General features: G+C 40.9%; 1 protein-coding gene across 3 annotated transcripts in view; it reads left to right on the forward strand.

The window, feature by feature from the left end:
• LOC129703564 (rho guanine nucleotide exchange factor 9-like) overlaps positions 1-10803 on the forward strand; it is a 61063-nt gene extending 50260 nt beyond the window's left edge. Inside the window, exons 7-8 of one of the 3 annotated variants that reach the window (XM_055646151.1) lie at positions 3935-4178; positions 10206-10803. In XM_055646151.1, the coding sequence (XP_055502126.1) occupies positions 3935-4178; positions 10206-10336 (375 nt within the window). In that variant the 3' untranslated portion in view covers positions 10337-10803. The remainder of the gene's footprint in view (positions 1-3934; positions 4179-10205) is intronic. The other 2 variants (XM_055646149.1, XM_055646150.1) reach the window with 2 other exon arrangements.
• Positions 10804-23820: the final 13017 nt, after the last annotated feature.

The following is a 23820-nucleotide window of genomic DNA, read 5'->3' on the forward strand; positions in this document are numbered from 1 at the left end:
GTGCAGTTAAAGTCCCCCCCAAGGAGGACACACTCTCCCCTATCAATAGTGCTCAACAGAGCAGTCACCTCCTGAAGTAGGCCGGCCTGCATCGTGCCGGAGCTGGGGGCATTCACATTAATGAAATGCAACGGCATGCCATCCAGGCTCACGGCACAATGGAGCAAACGTCCTGGCACAACTTCTTGCACTGTTATAACATTTGGCAGGAAATTCTGAGCCAACAGAAAGGCCGCCCCACTCGAATTTGAGCTAAGATGACTCATGTAGACCTCACCTTCCCACTCCAATCTCCAGGTGGGTTCATCACTAACAACAGTATGCGTCTCCTGCAGAAAACACACTGCAAATTTCCCCTCCCTAAGGACTGATAAAAGCTGGAATCTGCGAAAACTCGCTCTACTCCCATTTAAGTTTAATGTGACTATTGTGAATGTGCTGGCACACTAAATTGAAACCCTCACACTTCTCCTCATGGGCTCTGTAGCCCTCTCTCTTAGGAACTCCAAAAAGTCCCTAAACTGGCACTTCTCAGAGTCAGGAAGATCTCTATCCTTGGTGTCAAGGATAGCCTCGAGAGTTTTAACTAAACCGGCAGATCAGCCCACCGTCTCTTAGCAGCCTCAATCTTTGTCCTGTTGGTACAGTTTGTTTTTAGAAACTCTTGCACCTCACAGATAACAATTGCATGAGACTCGTCCTTGGATCCTGGGCTATCGGCCAAGTTACTCGCACCTGACACAACAAGCTCAGCATCACCAAGGTCATTTTCAGAAGTCGAAAGACCAGAGCTCTCTGGAATTTCGCTAACCCCTCCACACAAACTGGCCCCATCACTCTCCCCCTCCTCTGGCATGACACCACCCCCAGGATCAATGCCGGGGAAGCATCCCGAAGCCCCTATCCGCATCACGTAGCCCACTGACTGGCTGGGCTCCTGCGCTCTGCCCTCACCCTCTACATCTAGGCCTGGGGAAGCAAAAACAAGAGACACCCCCAGGGTCTGTGGTAAACTGGCACCCCCAGAATCTGAAAGAGGATCGCTGCCTGAAATAGCTCCGACCTCCACAGTACCTAAAGCACCCCCTCCACTGGCAACACCCAGAGGCTCTCCACTTGCTTTTTTCCTCTCCTCTGCTAGTCAAGTCAAGTCAAGTCAAGTTTATTTGTCACATACACATACGAGATGTGCAGTGAAATGAAAGTGGCAATGCTCGCGGACTTTTGTGCAAAAGACAAACAACAAAACAACCAAACAAATTATAAACACAATCATAATACACATATTCTTTTACATAATAAATAATAGAAGGAAAAACGTTCTGTAGAGTTAGTCCCTGGTGAGAAAGGCGTTTACAGTCCGAATTGCCTCTGGGAAGAAACTCCTTCTCAACCTCTCCGTTCTCACTGCATGGCAACGGAGGCGTTTGCCTGAACGTAGCAGCTGGAACAGTCCGTTGCAGGGGTGGAAGAGGTCTCTCATGATTTTGTTTGTTCTGGAGTTGCACCTCCTGTTGTATAGTTCCTGCAGGAGGGTGAGTGAAGTTCCCATAGTGCGTTCGGCCGAACGCACTACTCTCTGCGTAGCCTTCTTGTCCTTGGCAGAGCAATTCCCGAACCAGATGGTAATGTTCCCTAACTCAACCGGTAGTACAGTACACACCCCAGCACCTCCATTGGCTCTAATATGGAGCACAGATTGGTACACCATTCCCCCCGATCACACCCCCCCCCCCTCGGGCTAACTCTACTCATCCCCCATCTCAGGGTCCACACTACCAGGGGAGCATACCCCACCCTCTAGCGTGCCAACACCCTCAGTATGCCTCTGAAACGAGGGGACCTCCTCTGACCCAGAGGACACACACCCAGGGGAGCTAAGCTCAACACGCGATGAGATAACTCCCTCGGAGGGCCCCTGAGACTAAAGGACTTCCCCCGGCCCAGAGGACACAGCTCCAGAGGGGTCTACCCCATCACTTGATCTTATAGTACCCTCGGGAGATCCCTGAAGTGGAGGCTCAACCTCCAACCCAGAAGACATCGGTTCCTGACCTCCAACCACATCGGTGGTGGAAGGTCTGGAAAAATACACCCCCCTAACTTTGGACCCACGTCCTTGCTCTTCCTCGCCAGACCCAATCCTCCTTTTTGTCCCACTAGCATGCAGTGGTGTGATGAACTCCATAAGGAAAGGGTCTTCCTCCTCCACACTACCCCCAGCCGCTTTACCACCCGCACGTTTTACCTTCCCTACCCCCGTCAGAGCCACCTCAGCTCCTTGCTGGGCCACGGCAGTTGCACTCTGGACCTCACTGGAGCTGACAGGCGCCCCTTGGGTGATCTCCGCACTCGGCAGTTGCACACCCGCCTGCTTTTGACTCGCTTGGGTGCTCTTTTTCTGCTTATTCTTCTTCTTCTTCTGCTGCTCCCATTTCTCTCCACCCTCCCCCTGTGCCTCACCTTCAGCCACCACCACAGGTTCAGGATGTAGGGGGCGGGGGCCCTCGCTGCCCCGGGTCCCCAAGGCGGAACTTGCAGACCCAGAAGGGCTATCTCCGCTGCCCCGGATCACCGAAGCAGAGCCGGCAGCCCCAGCCAGGTCAGCAATTCTACCCCGCCCCACCGAGGCATGACGAGCAACCCCTGATGGGCCAGCAGTGCATTCCTGGGCCGCTGCGCTAGAAGTACTAGCAGCAACCCCGTGATTAGGACATTCCCTACGGAGATGTCCATAACCACCGCACGCATGACACCGTGCCTTTCTCAGCAAATTAATTCCCAGGGACAGTCACAGTCCAAAGCAATCCTCAAAAAGCAAAGTCCTCCAGCTGAAGAAGGAAAGTTCCCAAGCTCATCCACATCCGAAAACAGCTCACCCTGTCTTGCCGAACGCAAAAGCACCTTCTTCACATTAAGCCAGGCAGCCGCACTGTGCAAAATGACTTTAGGGCAGAGAAAACATGACAAAGGCACCGAAAAACTTCAAACCCTCGATATCCAGGCACTCTTGGCAGTCCGCCAATGACAGCTGCTCCCTGCTCCCTCGACAATGTAGAGAAATCTCAGGGATTTTCACACTTGTGGAGGAATTTTTAAAGCAAAGGAAAGTTTCAACAGTCCAACAATGTTAAACTATGAAGCCCCTCTGCCTCTGTTCCTTTCCCATCGGCAGAATCCTTGAAAGGCTGCTTAAAGCTTCTCGGCCACTGGAGCTGAGAAAGACACAGCCTGCCTCTCTCTCTCTCTCTCTCTCTCTCTCTCTCTCTCTCTCTCTCTCTCTGATGCAAACAATCCAGGAGGTGCAGTGATAGCTGCTTTCTTTTATTGTCCCTTGTGGTGCTGATCTTGTTGCCATTTTGGAAACTCTTGGGACCATGTTTTTAGCACACCAGGTGCTTCAAAAAAGAGTACGTTCTTTATTAAGGACTAACAACAAGACACCCACGTAGTTGCTGCTTGCATTATGTGTTCACACAATTACATCATTTTCTTTTATATTACATGACTTACTTATATATTGAGCATTAATGCACCACATTTGCCACTTGTCAACCAAATTATGGATGTTAGGCATAATTCATGTGGGTATAAGCTAATATTACAGATGGATGATTGATACAGATCAAGAAATGATGCGACCTGAAACCATTAAATTCTATATTGAACCAAAAGACTGCAATGAGCCCAAATGGAAAATGAGGTACTACACATTGACCCTATTTCTTTTGCCACATTTTTCTACATGTTTTGCTGCTGTCGAGTATAATGGTCCCTAAGAAATAATGCTCAACCTTCTGGCTTGAACTTCAGCACAACAAATAATTGCTGTGAATACCGATTGTTTCTATCTTAGTTGGTTATTGATATAATAGCTTAAATATAATTAAAACTGGTAATAAGATTAACAGTTGCGCTTTGGCATACTTGACAGGACCTGATACGTCGCCACATACTTTACTACAAAGAAAGAATCTACATAGAAACCGGCATGGTGGAAGATGTGCTTGATGGGGTTGACGAGGAATTTGACAGTCGAGTCAAATATGCTTTCAAACTTAGAAGCAAGCTTTTCGAAGACCAATGTAGACTTTTCTTTGCAAAGAATCTTGCAGACAAACAATTATGGCTTCGTTCCTTTCATGAGGAGAGGAATATTGCCGAAGGTGATAAATTCGGTAAGACAAATGTATTTGTAGGCAGGTTAGGATGGAAATGGCTGGGGAAACAAGGTCCCATATTTAAAGTATTTCCGAGTCCCTACCCTCCCAAAATATTGAAAGTGTTCCTTGTGGTATGGATTGAAATAACAATGGCAAAAAAGTCAATTTTAAAGCTTTGAACAGTTGATTCAAAAAGATTATTTATCCAAAATATTAGCTGGCATTGAATGGATCCACAGATAACTTGGCAACAGTTCAGATGATAGTTATGCCTTACTTAACCCTTGATCTTTTTCAATTATTTGTTAACTTCAGATTTCATACGTTTTCAGTAAACATTGGGTGTTTTTAATTGTGTAAAGAAACTCAAAGTATATCAACTATGAGTCTCTGTAAGCATAGTGGGAAATAATAACAATGATAGATGACATTGGACTTCTGCTTAATTATATCTTCAACAAAACATTCCACTCCTTTGCGGCTGTGCAATGGTAGAGCTGCTGCCTTGCAGGGCCAGAGACTTGGGTTCGATCCTGACTATGGGTGCAGTCTGTACAGAGTTTGTACGTTCACCCTAAGGGTTATGGGTTATCTCCAGGTGCTCCAGATTTCTTCCTGCACTCCAAAGATGTACAAGTTTGTAGGTTAATTGGCTATGTTAATTGTAAATTGTCCCTAGTATGTAGGATAGCACTACTATACAGGGTTATTGCTGGTCAGCAGGTCTCAGCTAGGACAAAGGGCCTGTTTCCACACTGTATCTCTAAAGTCTATTGCCTAAAATCCATTGCAGCATCACAAGTAGTTTTTGTTTCTCAAATCAAAGCACCCCACAAATGAATAAGATTGGTTGGCCACCATTTCAATATTTGGACATACATGACCCATACTTAAAACAATGAATTGGAATGCAAATTCTACATGGTTGACATTTATCAGTGAGGTTTTTTTCAATAATAAGGAAATGGGTGGTTTTGCATTTGAGACTTTTTGGGGACTTTTCATTGGACTGAAAACAATCAAATCCTCATTATGTGACATGTTGGGCTTCAGGAACACAATGGATTCCAGGCAAAGGACAAGGTAATACAAGTTAAGGGGGTGCTGTGCTTGGAAACCATAGCTTGAAAATATGCCCTCAAGTGTTGTTGCTCAGGGAATCCATGCCAGATTGGATTGGCATTCTTCTGCTTATAATGTGCAGTTTGTTTTGCATTTAAATGTTATGAGCCTTGAGCCATTGGCACAATTAAATACAGGAAATTTTATTTCAATAGCAAAGTTGTGTATGTTTGCTAACATTAAACTAAAAGCAAATGCATCATAAGATGGTTCTTTCAATAAATTCCAACAAGTAATGAGACTGAAATGGAGCTGTTTGTAACAGAGAAGCTATCTCTGACTGACAGAGATTGTCATAGTCATATAAGCACTGGAACAGGTCCTATGGCTCGAAGATAGACACAAAAAGTTAGAGTAACTTAGCGGGTCAGGCAGCATCTCAGGAGAAAAGGAATAAGTAACGTTTCGGGTCGAGACCCTTCTTCAGACTGAATGGCAGAGTAAACGGAAATGAGAGATATAGATAGTGATATAGAAAGATAGAGAACAAATGAATGAAAGATATGCAAAAAAGTAACGATGATCAAGGAAACAATCCATTGTGGGCTTGGTGATAACGAAATGTACAGATAGCGAAATTCACCAAGATGACAGTGAAACTAGTACAACAACTAGGGTGTGGAGAGGGGCAATGAGAGACTGGATGCAAAGGTTACTTGAAGTTAGAGAAATCAATATTCATACAGTTAAGTTGTAAGCTGCCCAAGCGAAATATGAGTTGCTGTTCCTCCAATTTGTGTTTGGCCTCACTGACAATGGAGGAGGCCCAGGACAGAAAGGTTAGTCCCAGGTCCTTTGGCTCACGAAGTCCATGCTGACCATTATCCATTCACCCATTTACACCACTCCCATTTTGTGCTCCTCACATTCTCATCAACTCTCCCAACACCCACAGATACTACCACTTACCAACATAACAGGGGACATTCAGAGTAACCTAATGCCAATAAATGTAATTTTTAATTTTGGAATCTCCTCAATCTGGAGGCTAATAAAATTAGCAGAGATTCCCAAAATTTAGCAATGTGAGGTTGGGCCATCTTTTATAAAATGTTTTTAAAACCAACACCAAGAAAGCAGAAATTGTATAAATTCTATTTGCACTGAATATAAAAACAATTAGAATATTGCAGTCTTTTGTGCTAAATAATCCAATGACAGAAATGATGCTGGCAATTTACCTATTTTCTATGTTTCTATGTTTCTAAATCAAAACACTAAAAATACTTTTGATTAGACACTTTTGATTAGTTACTTCCAAGTGTTATGCTTGGAAAATTGCAACTTTCAAAATTATTCAATTGAAAATAGTTTCAATCCATGTTTTGCTTTGGTCTTTGACTAATATTTTTGTGGCTAGAAATTCATGCCCAACTAGAAATGCAAAGCATGTTGAGAAATTCATGCCCAACTAGAAATGCAAAGCATGTTTCATTATGGGTGTCAGTACCTTATACTTTGCTTCCAGAATTATGCTCTATTGACTTCAATAGAATACATTTCAGAAGCAGAGCACAGTCTGGTGACACATCAGTGCAGTTAGTACCATCAAACAGGGGATGAGTTTCTTCACAATTTCATAATGCTTATCTCTGTGCATGGTTATGAAGCAAAGAAACATAGAAAATACGTGCAGGAGGAGGCCATTCGGCCCTTCGAACCAGCACCGCCATTCATTGTGGTCATAGCTGATCATCCCCAATCAATAACCCGTGCCTGCCTTCTCCCCATATCCCTTGATTCCACCAGCCCCTAGAGCTCTATCTAACTCTCTCTTAAATCCATACAGTGATTTGGCCTCCACTGCCCACTGTGGCAGGGAATTCCACAAATTCACAACTCTCTGCGTGAAAATGTTTTTTCTCACTTCAGTCCTAAATGGCCTCCCCTTTATTCTAAGACTGTGGCCCCTGGTTCTGGACTCGCCCAACATTGGGAATATTTTTCCTGCATCTAGCCTGTCCAGTCCTTTTATAATTTGATATGTTTCTATAAGATTCCCCCTCATCCTTCTAAACTCCAGTGAATACAAGCCTAGTCTTTTCAATCTTTCCTCATATGACAGTCCCACCATCCCAGGGATCAATCTTGTGAACCTACGCTGCACTGCCTCAATCACAAGGATGTCCTTCCTCAAATTAGGAGACCAAAACTGTACACAATACTCCTGATGTTGTCTTACCAGAGCCCTATGCAACTGCAGAAGAACCTCTCTACTCCTATACTGAAATCCTCTTGTTATGAAGGCCAACATTCCATTAGCTTTCTTCACTGCCTGCTGTACCTGCGCGTCAACTTTCAGTGACCGGTGTACAAGAACAACCAGGTGTCACCGTGCCTCCCCCTTACCTAACCTAACCCCATTGAGATAATAATCTGCCCCCTTGTTTTTGCCCCAAAGTGGATAAACTCACATTTATCTATATTATACTGCATCTGCCATGCATCTCCCCACTCACTCAACCTGTCCAGGTCACCCTGCAACCTCCTAACATTCTTTTCACATTCACACTGCCACCCAGCTGTGTGTCATCTGCAAACTTGCTAGTGTTGCTCCTAATTCCCTCTTCCAAATCATTAATATATATGGTAAACAGTTACGGCCCCAACACCGAGCCTTGCGGCACTCCACTTGCCACTGCCTGCCATTCTGAAAAGGACCCATTCACTCCTACTCTTTGCTTCCTGTCTGCCAACCAATTTTCTATCCATGTCAACACCCTACCCCCAATACCATGTGCTCTAATTTTAGTCACCAGTCTCCCATGCGGGACCTTATCAAAGGCTTTCTGAAAGTCTAGATACACTACATCCACCGGCTCCCCTTCATCCATTTTACTTGTCACATCCTCAAAAAATTCCAGAAGAATAGTCAAGCATGATTTTCCTTTCATAAATCCATGCTGACTTGGACTAATCCTTTTACTGCTATCCAAATGCCCCATTATTACCTCTTTAATAATTGACTCCAGCATCTTTCCCACCACCGAAGTCATGCTAATTGGTCTGTAATTCCACGTTTTCTCTCTCGCTCCTTTCTTGAAAAGTGGGATAACATTAGCTATCCTCCAATCAACAGGAACTGATCCTGAATCTATTGAACATTGGAAAATATCACCATTGCATCCACTATTTCTAGAGCCACCTCCCTGAGGACCCTGGGATGCAGACCATCAGGACCAGGGGATTTATCATCCTTCAGTCCCATTAGCCTACCCAATACTATTTCTCGCCTAATAAGAATTTCTTTCAGTTCCTCTACTCCCTTAGATCCTCTGCCCTCCAGTACACCTGGGAGATTGTTTGTGTCTTCCTTATTGAAGACAGATCCGAAGTACCTGTTCAACTCTTCTGCCTTGTCCTTGTTCACCATAATAATTTCACCCGTGTCTGCCTTCAAGGGATCCACATTTGACTTTGCTATTCTTTTTCCCTTAACATATCGAAATAAGCTTTTACTGTCCTTCCTTACATTCCTGGCCATCTTCCCCTCGTACTTCATCTTTTCAGCCCGTATTGCCTGTTTTATTTCCTTCTGTTGTCCTATTAAAGTTTCCTAATCCTCTGGCTTCACAGATCCTTATGGATCCACATATTTTTCTTGTCATTATCCAGCACAACCTGAGAATTGTCTGTTCTCTCTATTGTACTGCCTGCATATAAGTAATTATTTGTTATGCTGCAAATAAGTAATTAATTTAAAGAATTAAGTTGAAATTGCTTAATGTGTAAAGATACCGTAAACAAATGGCCATGATGCACCAGCGAGCCCTTCTTCATCCACCACAAGTTCCGGTTGATGCGGCTGTTGTTGTGGCTCACGTTGTAGTTTCTGGGTACAGCGCTTTCTTCAGACCGATACCACCTACAGTACATGCTCAGTCACTATGGGGCTCCCTCTCCTCTCACCAGCTGCTGCTTCTTCCTGTCGGCCGTTGCTTTGTCCGCTCCCCGCTCCATCACCGTCCCTTCCTCCTCCACCTCCAGTTGTTCTCCTCCACTCGGACACTCCCTTCCCCACTGCTGCCTGCTCCTCTTTCCCCCCCTGGAGTCGCAGACACACTCCACCCTGGGAGAGGGAGGCGGAAGCAGAGATGGACTGGTTAGTGGACAAAATGACTGCCGGCAGGAAGGAGCAGCAGGTGAGGGGGGAGGGAGCCCCACGGTCTGTCAGTAACAGCGGCCTGAAAAAAACGCTGTCCCCAGGGGCTACAACATGAGTCACAACAACAGCCGCATCACTCAGAGGGTGAAGAAGGGCTCACTGGTGTGGGTCTGCTTCATTGGCGCCTAGTTTTAAGGTGAAATGACGGTGCTGAAGTAACTTAGTAGACTGATTCAGTCTGAAAAAGAGTCCCGATGTCACCTATCCATGTTCCCCAGAGATGCTGCCTAACCTGCTGAGTCACTCCAGCACTTTGTGTCCTTTTGTGCATTAACGATCGTCTGCAGTCTTTGTTTCAATGACGTACAATGATAAAAACGGAAAATTGGCAATAACAGACACCATTCCCCCTCTATGATCTGTTATGATGAGGGTTTACTGTATTATGAAGAAGGCAAATGTGAGAAATGTCACAACATTTTGCAGTCCAAAATAATAATATTTGCAATTTTTTTTCAAACATATTTGATGTAGGGTTCTTCTTTTTTGTTATAGCGTGTCCAATCATATTATTAAACCTATTGCTTCTGTACCAAAATTCAGACAGATACTACAAAACAGTAGTCAGGAAAATACACAGTTGGACCTAATGATACCATACAAAGTCTGACAAAGTATAGATAGAAATAATTCTCAGTTTTAAAAAAAGGAAGTCAAAACATTGTCTTCTAAGACTGTCCACTTTACCTGATGGTCAGAATTATTGCTCATTCTGTTTGATTTGAGATCTCTAAACATTTTTTTTTCTGTCTCAGAGGAAAGCTTCTATGATTTTCCTGCACTGAACCAATCGACTGTGACGCAAGAACAATTGTCTTTCTTATCTCAGCCTGCACGCAGGAAGTCAACCAAGCTGCGCAATTTCAGGGGTAGAATTTTCTCGTAATGGAAATGTAGGTGTGCTACTCCTTGCAGCCTTTTGAAGACTATTTGCCCTGGCCGCGCACTTGTGCTCTCCGTGGATAGCAGAAAAGGCCACACTTCCACTTGACAATGGTAAATCTCAGCAGGATGTGGAAGCATGTTTTGTAGCCTTTGGTATACTGTGTGTGAGAGACTCATCTGTTCAAAAGAAATTTCTTCATAGAATATACATTTTTATTGGGCTCTCTCCATCATTTGTATTTTTACAGTAACATCCTCAAGAAACAAGGAAATTACTATAAACAAGGTCATTCCAAGACGTCCACCACAGTTTTGTTTTACTTTGTGCTTTAAGTAGAATAGTAGAATTTTAATATTGTTAATTCCTACATATTATTTCATCAGGTAGTAAATTTGTGCTGTAATTTTGAAGTCATTTTACCGATTATTTAGTGAGAAAAGGCTAAATTAAAGGCTAAATTAACTCAGTTAGGATTCCTAAATTAAAAGCAAAATGCTTTGCCATCCTATAACTGATTACAGTGATGCACAAACCTGCAATTGCATGTAACCATGGATCACTAAAAGTCAACAGTGAAAACAGGCAGTAATTAATTGTCTGTCTTTATAAACTGCATATCTACTAGGGGTGCCGCCATGAAGGCAGCCTCTGCCTGCAACCTGTCCGTCATTTTTCTATCTTTTTTTATTTTAGTTTGTCTAAATAATTTGTTTTGGGGATACTTTAGTTTTTCTATGTGGGGGAGGGGGGTAGGGGTAGGGTAAGGGGGAAACCGTTTCCCAGTCACTTCCTGGCGAGGACTATTTCTCCGAGTCGCACCCTTGCCCCCCTCCTCACGGCCTACCACTAGATCGGAGAGGCCTTTCCTACCGGGGACCAGACCAGAGCTTCGGCAGTGGCAGCGTGGCTCTGGATTCACCGCGGAGCGGGCGATACCTACCTGGATCGCCGTTTGGAGCTCCGGAGCATTGGGCCCACTGCTCAAAGATCGCAGAGTTGTGGTTCGCGGAGCTCCTAGCGTGGGCGGCTCTGAGCAACATCGTGATGGGGACCTTTGCTGAGGGCCGCCAGCATGAATCTCCGCCCGGCGCAGCCTAGGGACGTCGGGAGCCGCTGACTCCGGTGGAAAGTGGCCGATTGAGAGGTCCAAGCCGCTGAGGTTGGCCTCCCATTCCGACATCGGAGTTCCATCATCGCGGCGAGCGGGCCTGAGTGGCGACTGCGGAGGGCTCCAAAGGCTTCGTCCACGGGTGAACATCAGGAACATCAGAGGAAGATGACTGACTTTGGTGCCTTCCCTCACAGTGGGAAACGTTTTGATTCTGCTGTGTGGGGATGTTTTATGTTGGATTCTATTGTGTGTTGTGTTGTTTATTTTATCGTATGGCTGTATGTATGCAAAAACAAATTTCAGACTTGCTCTGACAATAAAGTAATATTGTATCGTATCGTATCGTATCTGCTAATACATTCAATTAAATATTTACTGTGGAAGTGTGCCTCACCTGAAAGGACTGTCTGTGTCCTTAGACGGAGTCGAAGGAGGAAATATAGGGACAGGTGTTGCATCTCCTGCAGTTGCTGGGGAAAGTACCTGGGGAGGAGCTGGTTTGGGTGGGAAGGGATGAGTTAACCAGGGAGTTGCGGAGGGAACAGTCTCTGCGGAGAGGGGTGGAGATGAGCAGATGTGGCTAGTGGTGGGATCCCATTGGAGGTCCATAAGAGTACCCAAGGCTATGCCTTGGATTTCGGAGAAAGTGGGAGGAGTTGAAGGAAAGGTTGTTACACTCTACTGCATGGAGCTACACCAGACAGAGAAGAGTGTTGGAAGAGGGAAATTAGATGACTCTGTGGGCAAGGAAGAAACAGAGGACTTTAAATAGTTAAATAACAGGAGAATTGGCTAACGGATCAATAGTTTCTCGCTCAATAGCCCAACAAAAATTGCTTGAATGACTCGTGTGAAATGAAATGAGGAACTAAATGAAATTAAGCGAAAAATAAAAGATCAGGACCGCAGCAGAGCAGAGCTTGTATTGGTGTAGACATGTGAAGCTCACTTACTTTACTTTCATTGTTGCAACTTTATTTCAGAATAATAACCTAATCAAGAAATGCCAAAGAATGAAGCCAACACCAATTAAATTCCCATACTTCCGTTTCATCCATTCAGATAACTGAATATTTTTTCACCTGGTGATACAGAGATAGCAATGTTCAAAAGGGTAGCTTGATATTTAAACTCTGAGGGGATCCATTAAGGGACAGGGGAAAGGTATAACCATTCATAATTAAGTAGAACTACAGAATACTGTAAATGCTCATGATTGGATCACAATAACGTTTTAATGTTCAGATATTTTTACAAACACAGAATTGAGGATCTAGCGTTAATGCTGTAGTGGAAAAGGAGGACATGAAGTTCCATAAGTCACTGATTACCAAGGATACTATACTTTGATGCTCTTGCAGTATAACGGTGAATCTTTTTCAAACAATAGCTTTCATTCTGCCACAAAAGTAATGTAATTTAGATAAACATAGCATCTATTGGGGAAGCAGACAGTTTACAAAATATGCTGCAATTCAGCAGACACACTACACAACAAAAATATTTCATTATGTAATGTGAGGCTGGACCGTTATGTAAATCAGCATCTCTAGGTGCTTATGTCTCAACTTCATTGTAGTTGTGTCTTTATCCAATCTCAATCACATAGAATAAAATGTAAGGACCAGTTTGCAGTTTAGGGACAGTTTCAGGGACAGTTTCTTCCCAGTTGTTATCAGGCAAGTGAATCATTCTACCATGACCAGAGAGCAATCCTGAACTGCTATCTATCTCATTACTGACCCTCGGACTATCCTTGATCGGACTTCGCTGCCTTTACCTTGCACTAAACATTATTCCCTTATCATGTATCTATACACTGTAAATGGCTCGATTGTAATCTTGTATTGTCTTTTCGCTGACTGGATAGCACGCAACAAAAGATTTTCACTGTACCTCAGTACACGTGACAATAAACCAAACTGTAATTTCACGGTGGCTTAGCGGTAGAGCGGCTGCCTTACAGCGCCAGCGACCCGGGTTCAATCCTGACTAGGCGTGCTGTCTGTATGGACCTTGTACATTCTCTCCATGACCTGCGTGGCTTTTCTCCGAGATCTTCAGTTTCCACCCGCACTCCAAAGACGTACAGGTTTGTAGGTTAATTGACTTGATGTAAATATAAAGTTGTCCCTAGTGTGTGTGTAGGGTAGTGTTAATGTGTGAGGATCGCTTGTCGGTGCAGACTTGGTGGGCCGAAGGGCCTGTTTCCACACTGTATCTCTTTTTTTTTAATTTTTTAAATTATTTTATTTTATTAGAAGTAAGTACAATCATATGGCACCAAAGTGCGTAATATATATTTTCATAATACATTTTATGTACAGCTTCATTTTTTGTAATGTTAAAGAAAGATTAGAATGACAAAAAGAAGTTAGATAGTAAAGGATAGAAAGACGTGAGATATATAGTGTGTGAAGAAAAAGAAAAAAGACGAATGAGTGAAGAAAGATGAGAAAAAGAAAATAGAAAAAAGAGAATAAACATAAAAATAAAAAAAAATAAAAAAAATAAAAATAAAAAGTAAGGAGATCATTGTTTATAATCTTGACCAACCCTCGTCCAGTCCTGAAACTGTTATTTTTTACAATTGTGTTGCACCATATGATTCCAAAAAGACGACAAATGGAGACCAACTCGTTATGAATTGGTCTGATTTATCCATTAGGAAGAATCGCATTTCCTCAAGATGTGCGGTGTCCAACATACTTGCAATCCACATTTTAAGCGTTGGTATTGATGTATTTTTCCAAAATTGAAGTATTAATTTTTTTGCTATTATTAAACCATAGTTAAAAAATAAATTTTGAGATGTGTTCAATTTATTCCCGTCTTCCATTACGCCAAATATAATCATTTCAGTATTAGGTTCCATTCTTATCTTGAATAATTTTGGAAATATTTCGAAAATATCACTCCAAAATCTATAAAGTTTTATGCAGGAGACTAAGGAGTGTGTTATAGTTGCATTTTGGGATAGACAATTATCACAAATGGCGGATATATTTGGATACAATTTGTTCAATCTTGTTTTTGAATAATATAATCTATGTAACATTTTAAATTGAATTAGATTATGTCTTACATTAATCGAACATTTGTGAATATATACCAAGTACTTTTCCCATGTAACCTTCGTAATTTTTATCATTAATTCCCGTTCCCACTCTTCTCTAAGTACCTCTGTCGATGGTAGGTCTATATTTAGAATACTATTATATAAATATGATATTAATTTTTGTGAGTCAGCTTCAATATTCATTGCTTCCAATAATTCAGGAGTTATTTTTTTGATATCCTTGTATATATTTTTTCATGAAATCGCAAATCTGAAGATATTTAAAATATTGGTTGTTTTTCAGTTTAAATTTTAATTGTAATTGTTGGAATGATAGTAGGTTTCCCATTTCATACATATCCCCGATCCTTCTAATTCCGAGACTTTCCCATTGGTTATATGTCTTATCAATAAGAGATGGTTTAAGTAAAGGGTTATTCGCTATTGGCATTAACAATGATAGATTTCTTAATTTTAAAGATAATTTTACTTGTTTCCAAATTCCTATTAACCATATATAATTGGGTTCTTCTTATATATTGTGTTATTCAGTTTTTTCAGAGAGAAGAGGATTGTTCCTATATTACAAGGCTGACAATCCTCTTTCTCCATTTTTATCCATTCTGTCTGTTGGGTAGAACTATCCAGCCAGTAAATTATATTCTTAATATGCACTGCCCAGTAATAATACATAAAATTCGGAAGTGAAAGTCTCCCGACCTCTTTTGGTTTACATAAGTGTTTTTTTTGTAATTCTATGTGATCTATAGTCCCAAATAAAATTAGTAATATTAGAGTCTAATTTAAAAATATACATTTTGGTACATATACCGGTATAGACTGAAATAGGTATAGTAATTGTGGTAGGAAGATCATTTTTATTGCATTTATTCTACCTAATAATTATAAAGGAAGTGTTTTCCAAAATGTTTTTTTCTAGTAATCTGAATACCCAAATATTTAAAATTTTCTGTTGCGATTTTAAAGGGGAACTTCAATAAGTGTGTAGGTTCTTGAGGTTTTATTATCATGATTTCACTTTTATTCCAGTTTATTCTATATCCAGAAAAAGACCCAAATTCCTCTATTAAATTTAATAAATTTGGTATGCTCGTTTGTGACTTTGTAATATATAAAAGTATATCGTCTGCATATAATGAGATTTTATTCTTTGAGTCCCTGGTATTATAGCCCTGAATATTCGGATGAATTCTTATACTTTCAGCCAGGGGTTCTATCATAAGGGCAAATAGCAGGGGTGATAACGCACATCCCTGCCTATTACCCCTTGATAGTTGAAATTTTTGAGATAACATGTTGTTAGTTAAAATTCTTGCCATCGGTTTATCATACAATAATTTTACCCATGTTATAAAATTCTCTCCCATATTAAATTTTTGCAGTACTTTATATAAGTATTGCCACTCTACCTGATCAAATGCTTTCTCTGCATCCAAAGAAATAATTGATATATATATATCTTCTTCCTCTACTTTATGCGAGTACATTATATTAAACAGGCGTCTCAAATTATTAAATGAGTATCTTTTGGGTATAAGCCCCGTTTGATCAGGGTTGATCAATTTACTAATATATTTGCTTAATCTTCTTGCTAAAGTCTTTGCTAAGATTTTCTGATCTGTATTTAAAAGTGATATAGCTCTGTATGAGCCCGGATCTTCTAAATCTTTATCTTTTTATGGAATAAGCAATATAGTTGATTCTGTTAGTGTCAGGTAGTTTGTTTTCTTTAATTTCATATCCACTAAAAAATAATCAATTCTTGAATAAGTTGTATGTACCGAAGAGTAAAACGAGTATTCCCTTCCAACTGGATTAGCAGATCTCCATACATCTATTATATTAGTATTTTTTATATATGTATTTAGAAGTTCACTAGTCTTACATTTTAAATTACTCCTCCTTTGTTTTGCTGATTTATCTAGATATGAATCTAAAACACAGATAAAGTCCCCCCCTATTATCATATTTTGGTAATTAAACTGATATTATATCTATAATTTTATCAAAAATCTGGGGGTTGTCAAAATTCGGAGCGTAAATATTTATCATAGTTAGTGGGGTTACATAAATTTCTCCCGAAACTATAATATATCTTCCCTCTTTATCTGATATAGTATTCTTTAATTTAAAAGGAATACCTTTTCTAATAAGAATAGCCGTACCCCTAGATTTAGATGTAAATGAGGAGTAGTATGTTTGGCCTATCCACTTCGCCTTTAATCTCATTTGTGTTTGTTGTTTCATGTGCGTTTCCTGTAAAAACATTATGTCGCTTTTCAAAGATTTTAGTTGGGCAAAAAATTTACCCCTCTTAATTGGTTCGTTGGCACCCCTTATATTCCAACTACAGAATGTAATTCCTCCATTCTTTATTTGTCTATCGTCTTGCATTGTAAATTAAGATAATATTCCTGAATCATATGGTGCAACCAAATACCTCAGAATTCTGGGAGTTGGGTGGTCATCCCGAGTTATTAGATTTATATTGCATCTCCTTCTTGTAAAGTGCCTTAGAAAAAGAAAGAAAAAACATGATATACAATTACTTTTAAAAAAAACAAAAAACAAATAAAAATCTTGATTGTGCTTAAAAGAAAAAGGTGCTATTAAGGTATTTAAGAAAAGATACCTTAAAGACGAATAGCCATCAATGATGGCAAAACATTTATAGACCTCCGTGATGTTGTTATACATTGAGCTCCTCCCCCTTGGTAGAGCCTCATAAAAAGTTACATACCGTTTCATATTTTGTTTTTTCTTATATGAATTTATCAAACCAGCGCCAGTGAAAGCCGAAAGAAATCAGGAAAAGACATAAGAAGTAAAAAACTAAATATAAAACACAACATATACACGATTATATAAGTATATTTGTCTTTCCAACATCTAACCTTAATCTAATCTAAACTTTACCATATATATCCACCCAGGATTCTTACATAATATCCCATTCTTTAACTACCATACAAGCAGGTACCAACACCATACAAGCAGGTACCAACACCATACAAGCAGGTACCAAAGGTTTAACTACCATACAAGCAGGTACCAAGCGGTTAAACTTTGATCTTTTCGTTCAAGGTGAAATATGGCCATGGCTCTCCAAAAACACATTCCAGAGAGATAAGCTTTATAATTGTCTGGAAAGCTCGGCCATTTTAACCAGTTCAAAACTCTATCATAAGAATTAAAAAGTTCAATCTTCTTCCTTGTCGACAGCTTCCCCCGATGTTTTCTTAACGATATCCTCTGCATACTTTAAAGCTTTTCCGGGATCTGTAAATGAGTGTTCAGCGCCGTTATAAGATACCTTCATTCTACTGGGAAAAACGACCCCATATCTAACTCCGGGGACATCCTTCAGAGTGTGTCTTGCCGGTGTGAACAATCTCATTCTCCGGACTACCTCGGGTGGGTAATCGCGGAAGATTCGAACATTATCCCCATGGTATGACAGCTTCTTCCCATGGGTAATCTTTCTCAATATAAATTCCACTGAAGAGATATCACGGAATTTCACAATTACCTGTCTTGAATAATTTGTACCTCTTGCAACATGCCGAACTCGGTGAGCGACGTCTATTCTTGGTTCTTCCGACAGTTCAAAGACATCTTTGAGTAAATCAGTAACGAAAGTACATACTTGAGATTCATGTCCCTCTCGTTCTTCCTCTACTCCGAGAATCCTCAGATTTTGTCTTCGAGACCTTGCTTCCAGGTCCAGACATTTATCAGTCATTCTTCCAAGTTTTTACTCATCAGTTTTCTGTGATTTTTTCGAACTCCTTATTTCTGTGACCATCTCTTTTATCTCATTCTCCATCTCTTCCAATTATCTCATCCAGTTTTCCGATATCATCCTTCACACCTTTAAATTTCTTGTTGTAATCATTTTCAATTCTGACACACTCTGACTTTAGTCCCTTATCAAATTCCTTATATTGCTTCTTCAGTTCTTTTAACTCACTGCAAGTATTATCAATTTTTTGAGAAATTCTTTCCATGCTAGTCTCCATACTCTTCTTATTACTCTCCATATTAGTCTCCAGACTCTGCTTGTTACTCTCCATATGAGACTCCATACACTGCATCTTCTCCAGTGTAATATTGATTGTAGCAGTCATATCTAAAAGCATTTGTTTTACCTCCTTCTCCTTCTTGTCTCCTTTTGTCGCCATTTCAAGCAGAGACCCTTGGCTGTAAGATTCGTCTTCTTCTGAACCTTCTTCTGTCGTTTGCAGAGTATCCAATACTTTCTCGAGCTGAAGACCAATAGTGTTTTTCTTAGGTGCCCTTGAGCCTTTTTCTTTGCTCATTTAAAACTCCAGATTTTTACCATTAATCTCCCTGATTTTCACGTCACCTTCTGATGATGTCACCTTTACACGACACCAAACAGTTCCGGTGAGTTTTTTTAAAAAATTGGTGCTGACTTTAAAACGGCTTTTTTTGCAATTTTTGGGGGGGAGAAGCTCAATGCCGTGCCTTAATGCTCCATGGCGCCACCGGAAGTCCAGACTGTATCTCTAAACTAAACCAAAGTAAATCAAACTAAACTAAACTAAACTAATCTGTAACCTTTGTTTTAATTAAGATTTGATTCTAGTGTAGAAACAGATCTTCCAACTGTCCTTCTCTGGATTTACCAATTGGTTAACTGTTAGCTGTGACCTGGACTGGTCCAGGAACAGCTGAGGCCCTGTACAAGAAGGGACAGAGCCGGCTGTAATTTTTGAGTAGGCTCCGCTCCTTCAACGTCTGCAGTAAGATGCTGCAGATATTCTACCAATCAGTGGAAGTCAGTGCCATCTTCTTCACTGCAATATACTGGGCAGCTGGGTTAAGGCCGTGGAAGCCAATAGGATTAACAAACTCATCAGGAAGGCTGTCTCCGTCCTGGGGGTGGAGTTGGATTCATGGGAGGTGGTCTTGGTGGGAAAGATGCTCCTCAAACTGTGGAGCATTCTGGACAATACAACTCACCCTCTCCATGACACACTGGTCAGCCTGAGGAGTACCTTCAACAACTGACTGGTTCCACCAAGATGCAGGACAGAATGCCCCAGGAGATCCTTCTTCCCTGTGGCTGTCAAACTGTACAACTCTTCCCCCTTCTGTCATGGGGTGGACTGAGACTAACTCCCCTCCCCCCACCCTCCTCCCCAATCTTTGCACATCCCCAATCCTTTCTACTCATCGCTTTAATTTCATGTTTCATGTTTTTGTGTTTTTAGGACTGTTGGCCGATCAATTTCCTTCCTGGGATAATTAAAGTTCTATTGTATTGTATTGTATCGTAATTGCACTTTTGCTGGATATATGGTTTGGTACCATAATTGGCTGGTTGCAGAATATCATAATTCGAAGAGGTTGGAACACATAACTTTGAAGGAACCTGCTCATTTCTCAAACACCGCAGCAATATACGCACTATACGCATAGATCATTCGTTTCATCTGCTGGTGAGGTCAAACACAATCTATGTATTGAATATGATATGCTTTCTAGTTGATGAAGAGTTCTGGCATCACAGTGAGCCCAGAATACCACAAGAGACCTGTCTATTGTTTCCTGGACCCTACCGTAGTCTGTGATCCGAGAAATCCTGTTTATTTAAAGGACAAGCTTCTTACCTGGAGTCCTGCTGTGTATAAATGACACTGCAGTTGCTAGCTATCACAAAAATAAAAAGTGAATGTTGTGTGTTCACCTCTCTGCTCATGGTTATTTGCAAGTATGAATAGAAGATAAAACATTTGTAAATAGGTTTGAGACTGCTGATAAATACAACAAAACATTACCCACTGAAGTACCTTTTTTTGCTAAATAGTTAGACATTACAGATTCCTGTATGGGACGGAGTGGAGATGTTACAATCATAGAATAGTACAGCACTGGAACTGGCCCTACATGTTTGTGCCGAATTGCACACATATTCCAAAGCAATGAAGGCAAGCATACCATACACCTTCTCTATCACACTGACTACTTGTGTTGGCACCTTCAGTGAGCTATGAAGTTGGGCTGCTTGATCCCGCTTCACATCAATGTTGTTAAGGTACTTGCCATTAACTGTATATTATCCCCTTACATTCAATCTTCCAAAGTGCAACATCTCACACTTGCTCGGCTTAATCTCGATCTCCCATTTGTCCACCTATTTCTGCATATTCTACAATCAGAAGGATTGTATTAATGGATTTATCAATAATTTAATACATCAGGAAAACAAACAATTTTTAAATGGTTAATGTTATTGGCCTTTAGTTAGAACTGGAAAAGTGAGAAAGATGTGTTTTCAGTTGCACAGTTAGAGAGTCATTTAGAAAACTTACTCTCCAACCTATCACAGTCAGTTCCATTGTTCTCTTCATCCATTCATCCCTCCCTCCCCACTCATGAAATCAAAACACATTTATTTTGTTTCACTTTTCCAATTCTATTGAAAAGTCATAGATCTGAAAATAGCCAGAGTTTTTTATTTTTATCTCCATTCTGACAAAGGATCTTGTCAAAATCTGCTTCCATGTCCACAGATGTGGTGTGACTTGAGAAGCAGAGAATATAGAACATGAAAAGGCACAGCACCGGAACAGGCCCTTCAGCTCGCCATCGCAGTGTCAATGACATACTTATAGATAGAGTTAGAGCCAAATTAAGCCATAGTCGTGAGGCTATCAGGAACTGAGAACATATCCTTGCAGGGCACCAGTGTTTAAAATTATTGTTAAGGAGGCATTGTCATAGAATATTAATCTCAAATAATAGCTTGTAACTTTAAGCAAGGTTAATCCCAGCAGACCCATTGATAAACACAGAACCATCTGTAAATCAGGTTCAAATCAGACAGTTATAATCAAACAACCAAAATCAAGACTCAATTGTGTTTATTGCATTGGGAACAAGAATAGGTTTGGAGAATAATCATTTATCTTGATGCTACAAAGTCACATTTATCCTGCATTCCTCATAGATCTCATGTGAAGTTTAAAGGAGGTGCATTTGATAGTGCTCACGAGGCATGTGTAACTGAGGTGAGTTGGTTGCTTTCTTAATCATTTCTGGTATCAACCACCAAATTATCAGATCTTAGTCCAAATTTCAACCAATGCTAAGGACATAATTCAAAATCTGCTGGTGGTATAGTAAATTGTGGGTTCCCAGAATACAGTGCTATCAGCTCATACTTAATTCCGGTATTAAATAGCTTTTTCTTTGAATTTAAGCAAGAGTCTGGACTATTATCTCCAACGGCACGTATACTGAGATGTCAATTGAACCATAACAGGATGCAGCCATCTTGTTTGATGCTATTTTTAATCAGTCAAACATAAAGGATGTAAACCAGTAATTTGAAAGCCAAAGTCAAAATATTAAAAACCCATCCATTTCGTGTTTTCCCAATGATACAAAACACATATTAGGATTCTTGTGAAATTTTGGAATTCTTTAAACCCTTTGAAGCACTAAGCACTTTATACCTAGTTTACTATCCATTCAATTCATACTTTGCACTGCTGTTAATCCAAATATAATACATAGTCTTATCATGCAGGTTTTCTCGACTTAACACAAAAAAATCATTCCTTCAGTCGCATTGACAAGGTTAAATATTTTTCAGTTGGGTCAGGTGCATAATTATTGTAAGAAAATAATTGAAATAGAAATTTGGAGAATAAAAAATCTCTCATCTTTGAGAAGTGCCAATGCCAATAGGGAAATATTTATTATTATCCATTCCTAGATGCTGCTAATCCATGAGGAGACAATCAATTGAATCTCATAAAAGCTGCAACAGAGTGAATGATTCCTGAAACAGTGCAAGAGAACAGGGTGAGCTTTTTATGACAATCCAAGTGTGCTGTCAGGAATCAATCCACACACTGACAGATTTAACGACACCATTTTATCATGGTCGGAAATGAATCATACATTTTACATTGCTAGTCAATACCATAACCCCCAGGCTATCATAATTTATGACACATCATCTTATAGATTACTCAGATATTCATACAAGCCTACACTGGGTGGCGTTTCGATGACAGCCTCTCCTACAGTCTGTTGGTCCTTTTTAAATTTTTTTAGTGTGTTTAAAAAGTATGGGTTAATGTTCTTTGCTTTGTTATATGTGGGGGTGGGCGGGGTCGGGGGAAACTCTTTTTCAATCTCTTACCTTGCTGGAGATGTGATTGGTTTCCGGATCGTATGCGACCTAACATCGTGGAGCTGGCGGCCTTGCACAGGACTGACATTGATCCTCACCGCGGGGTGTGGATTTACCATCGGAGCCGATTCCTTGCTGGGATCAACGCTCCAACCGCGGCTTGCGGACTGTAACATCAAGGAGCTCGCAGTCTTGGGTTGGGACCGACGTCGGGAAGCTCCAAAAGCTGCACGACGTTTGAATTGCCCCGACACGGGGTCAGATTGCCCATCGTGGGGGAGCTGAGATTCCCCTCCAATGCAGGAGCTTGATTGCTCCGGCGATTGGCTCGCCGCAGGCTACAGGAGTAAGGTTGTCCTGTCAACGGAAGGTTGAAAGCCCCTGAACGCTGGAGGAAAAAAGAAGGGAGAGATTGAACCTTTTTTCGCCTTCCATCACAGTGAGGAATGTGGAGGAGTCACCGTGGTGAGGGTTTATGTTAAAATGTATTTTGTGTGCTCTGTTGGTTTTTATAGGTATGACTGTAGAAAATCAAATTCCTCATATGTTGTAAAACATACATGGCTAATAAAGCATGATTATAATTATGATTATGATATGCATTCAGCTATCCAATCCCCCTGAGCCTGCACCATACTCAACTGATCGAAACACAAGGAACTACATGTTGGTTTACAAATAAGACACTAGCTGCTGGAGTAACTCAATGGCTCAGGCAGCTTCTCTGCAGAAGTTTGATAGGAGACTTTTCAGGTCAGGACCTTTCTTCAGACTAATTGCAGTAGGGGGAAGAAAGCTAATTTTTACTTCAACAAGACGAAAGGATTTTACTGCCTCCGAGACATGGAGAAGGAGAAGTGCTTGCACAAGTGTTGCAAGTGATAGCTGAATACAGGTAAGAGAGGGAAGGTTGATTGGTGGGGTGAGGAAGGGGAGGATAGATGGTTGAACATGGGCCAGTGATGAAAAGCAAAAACTGTGAGATAAGGTGTGAAAAAGGTAGATAAAGATAGAATTTGTTCAGATTGTGAAGCCAGATGAAGGAATATAAATGGAATGGAATGGGGGGAGTGGGGAGGAGAGAAATGGGTGCGCATCTAAATGGGACACATAGAAGAGAGGGG

This window comes from Leucoraja erinacea, chromosome 14 (assembly GCF_028641065.1).
Source record: "Leucoraja erinacea ecotype New England chromosome 14, Leri_hhj_1, whole genome shotgun sequence".
Classification (NCBI taxonomy): domain Eukaryota; kingdom Metazoa; phylum Chordata; class Chondrichthyes; order Rajiformes; family Rajidae; genus Leucoraja; species Leucoraja erinaceus.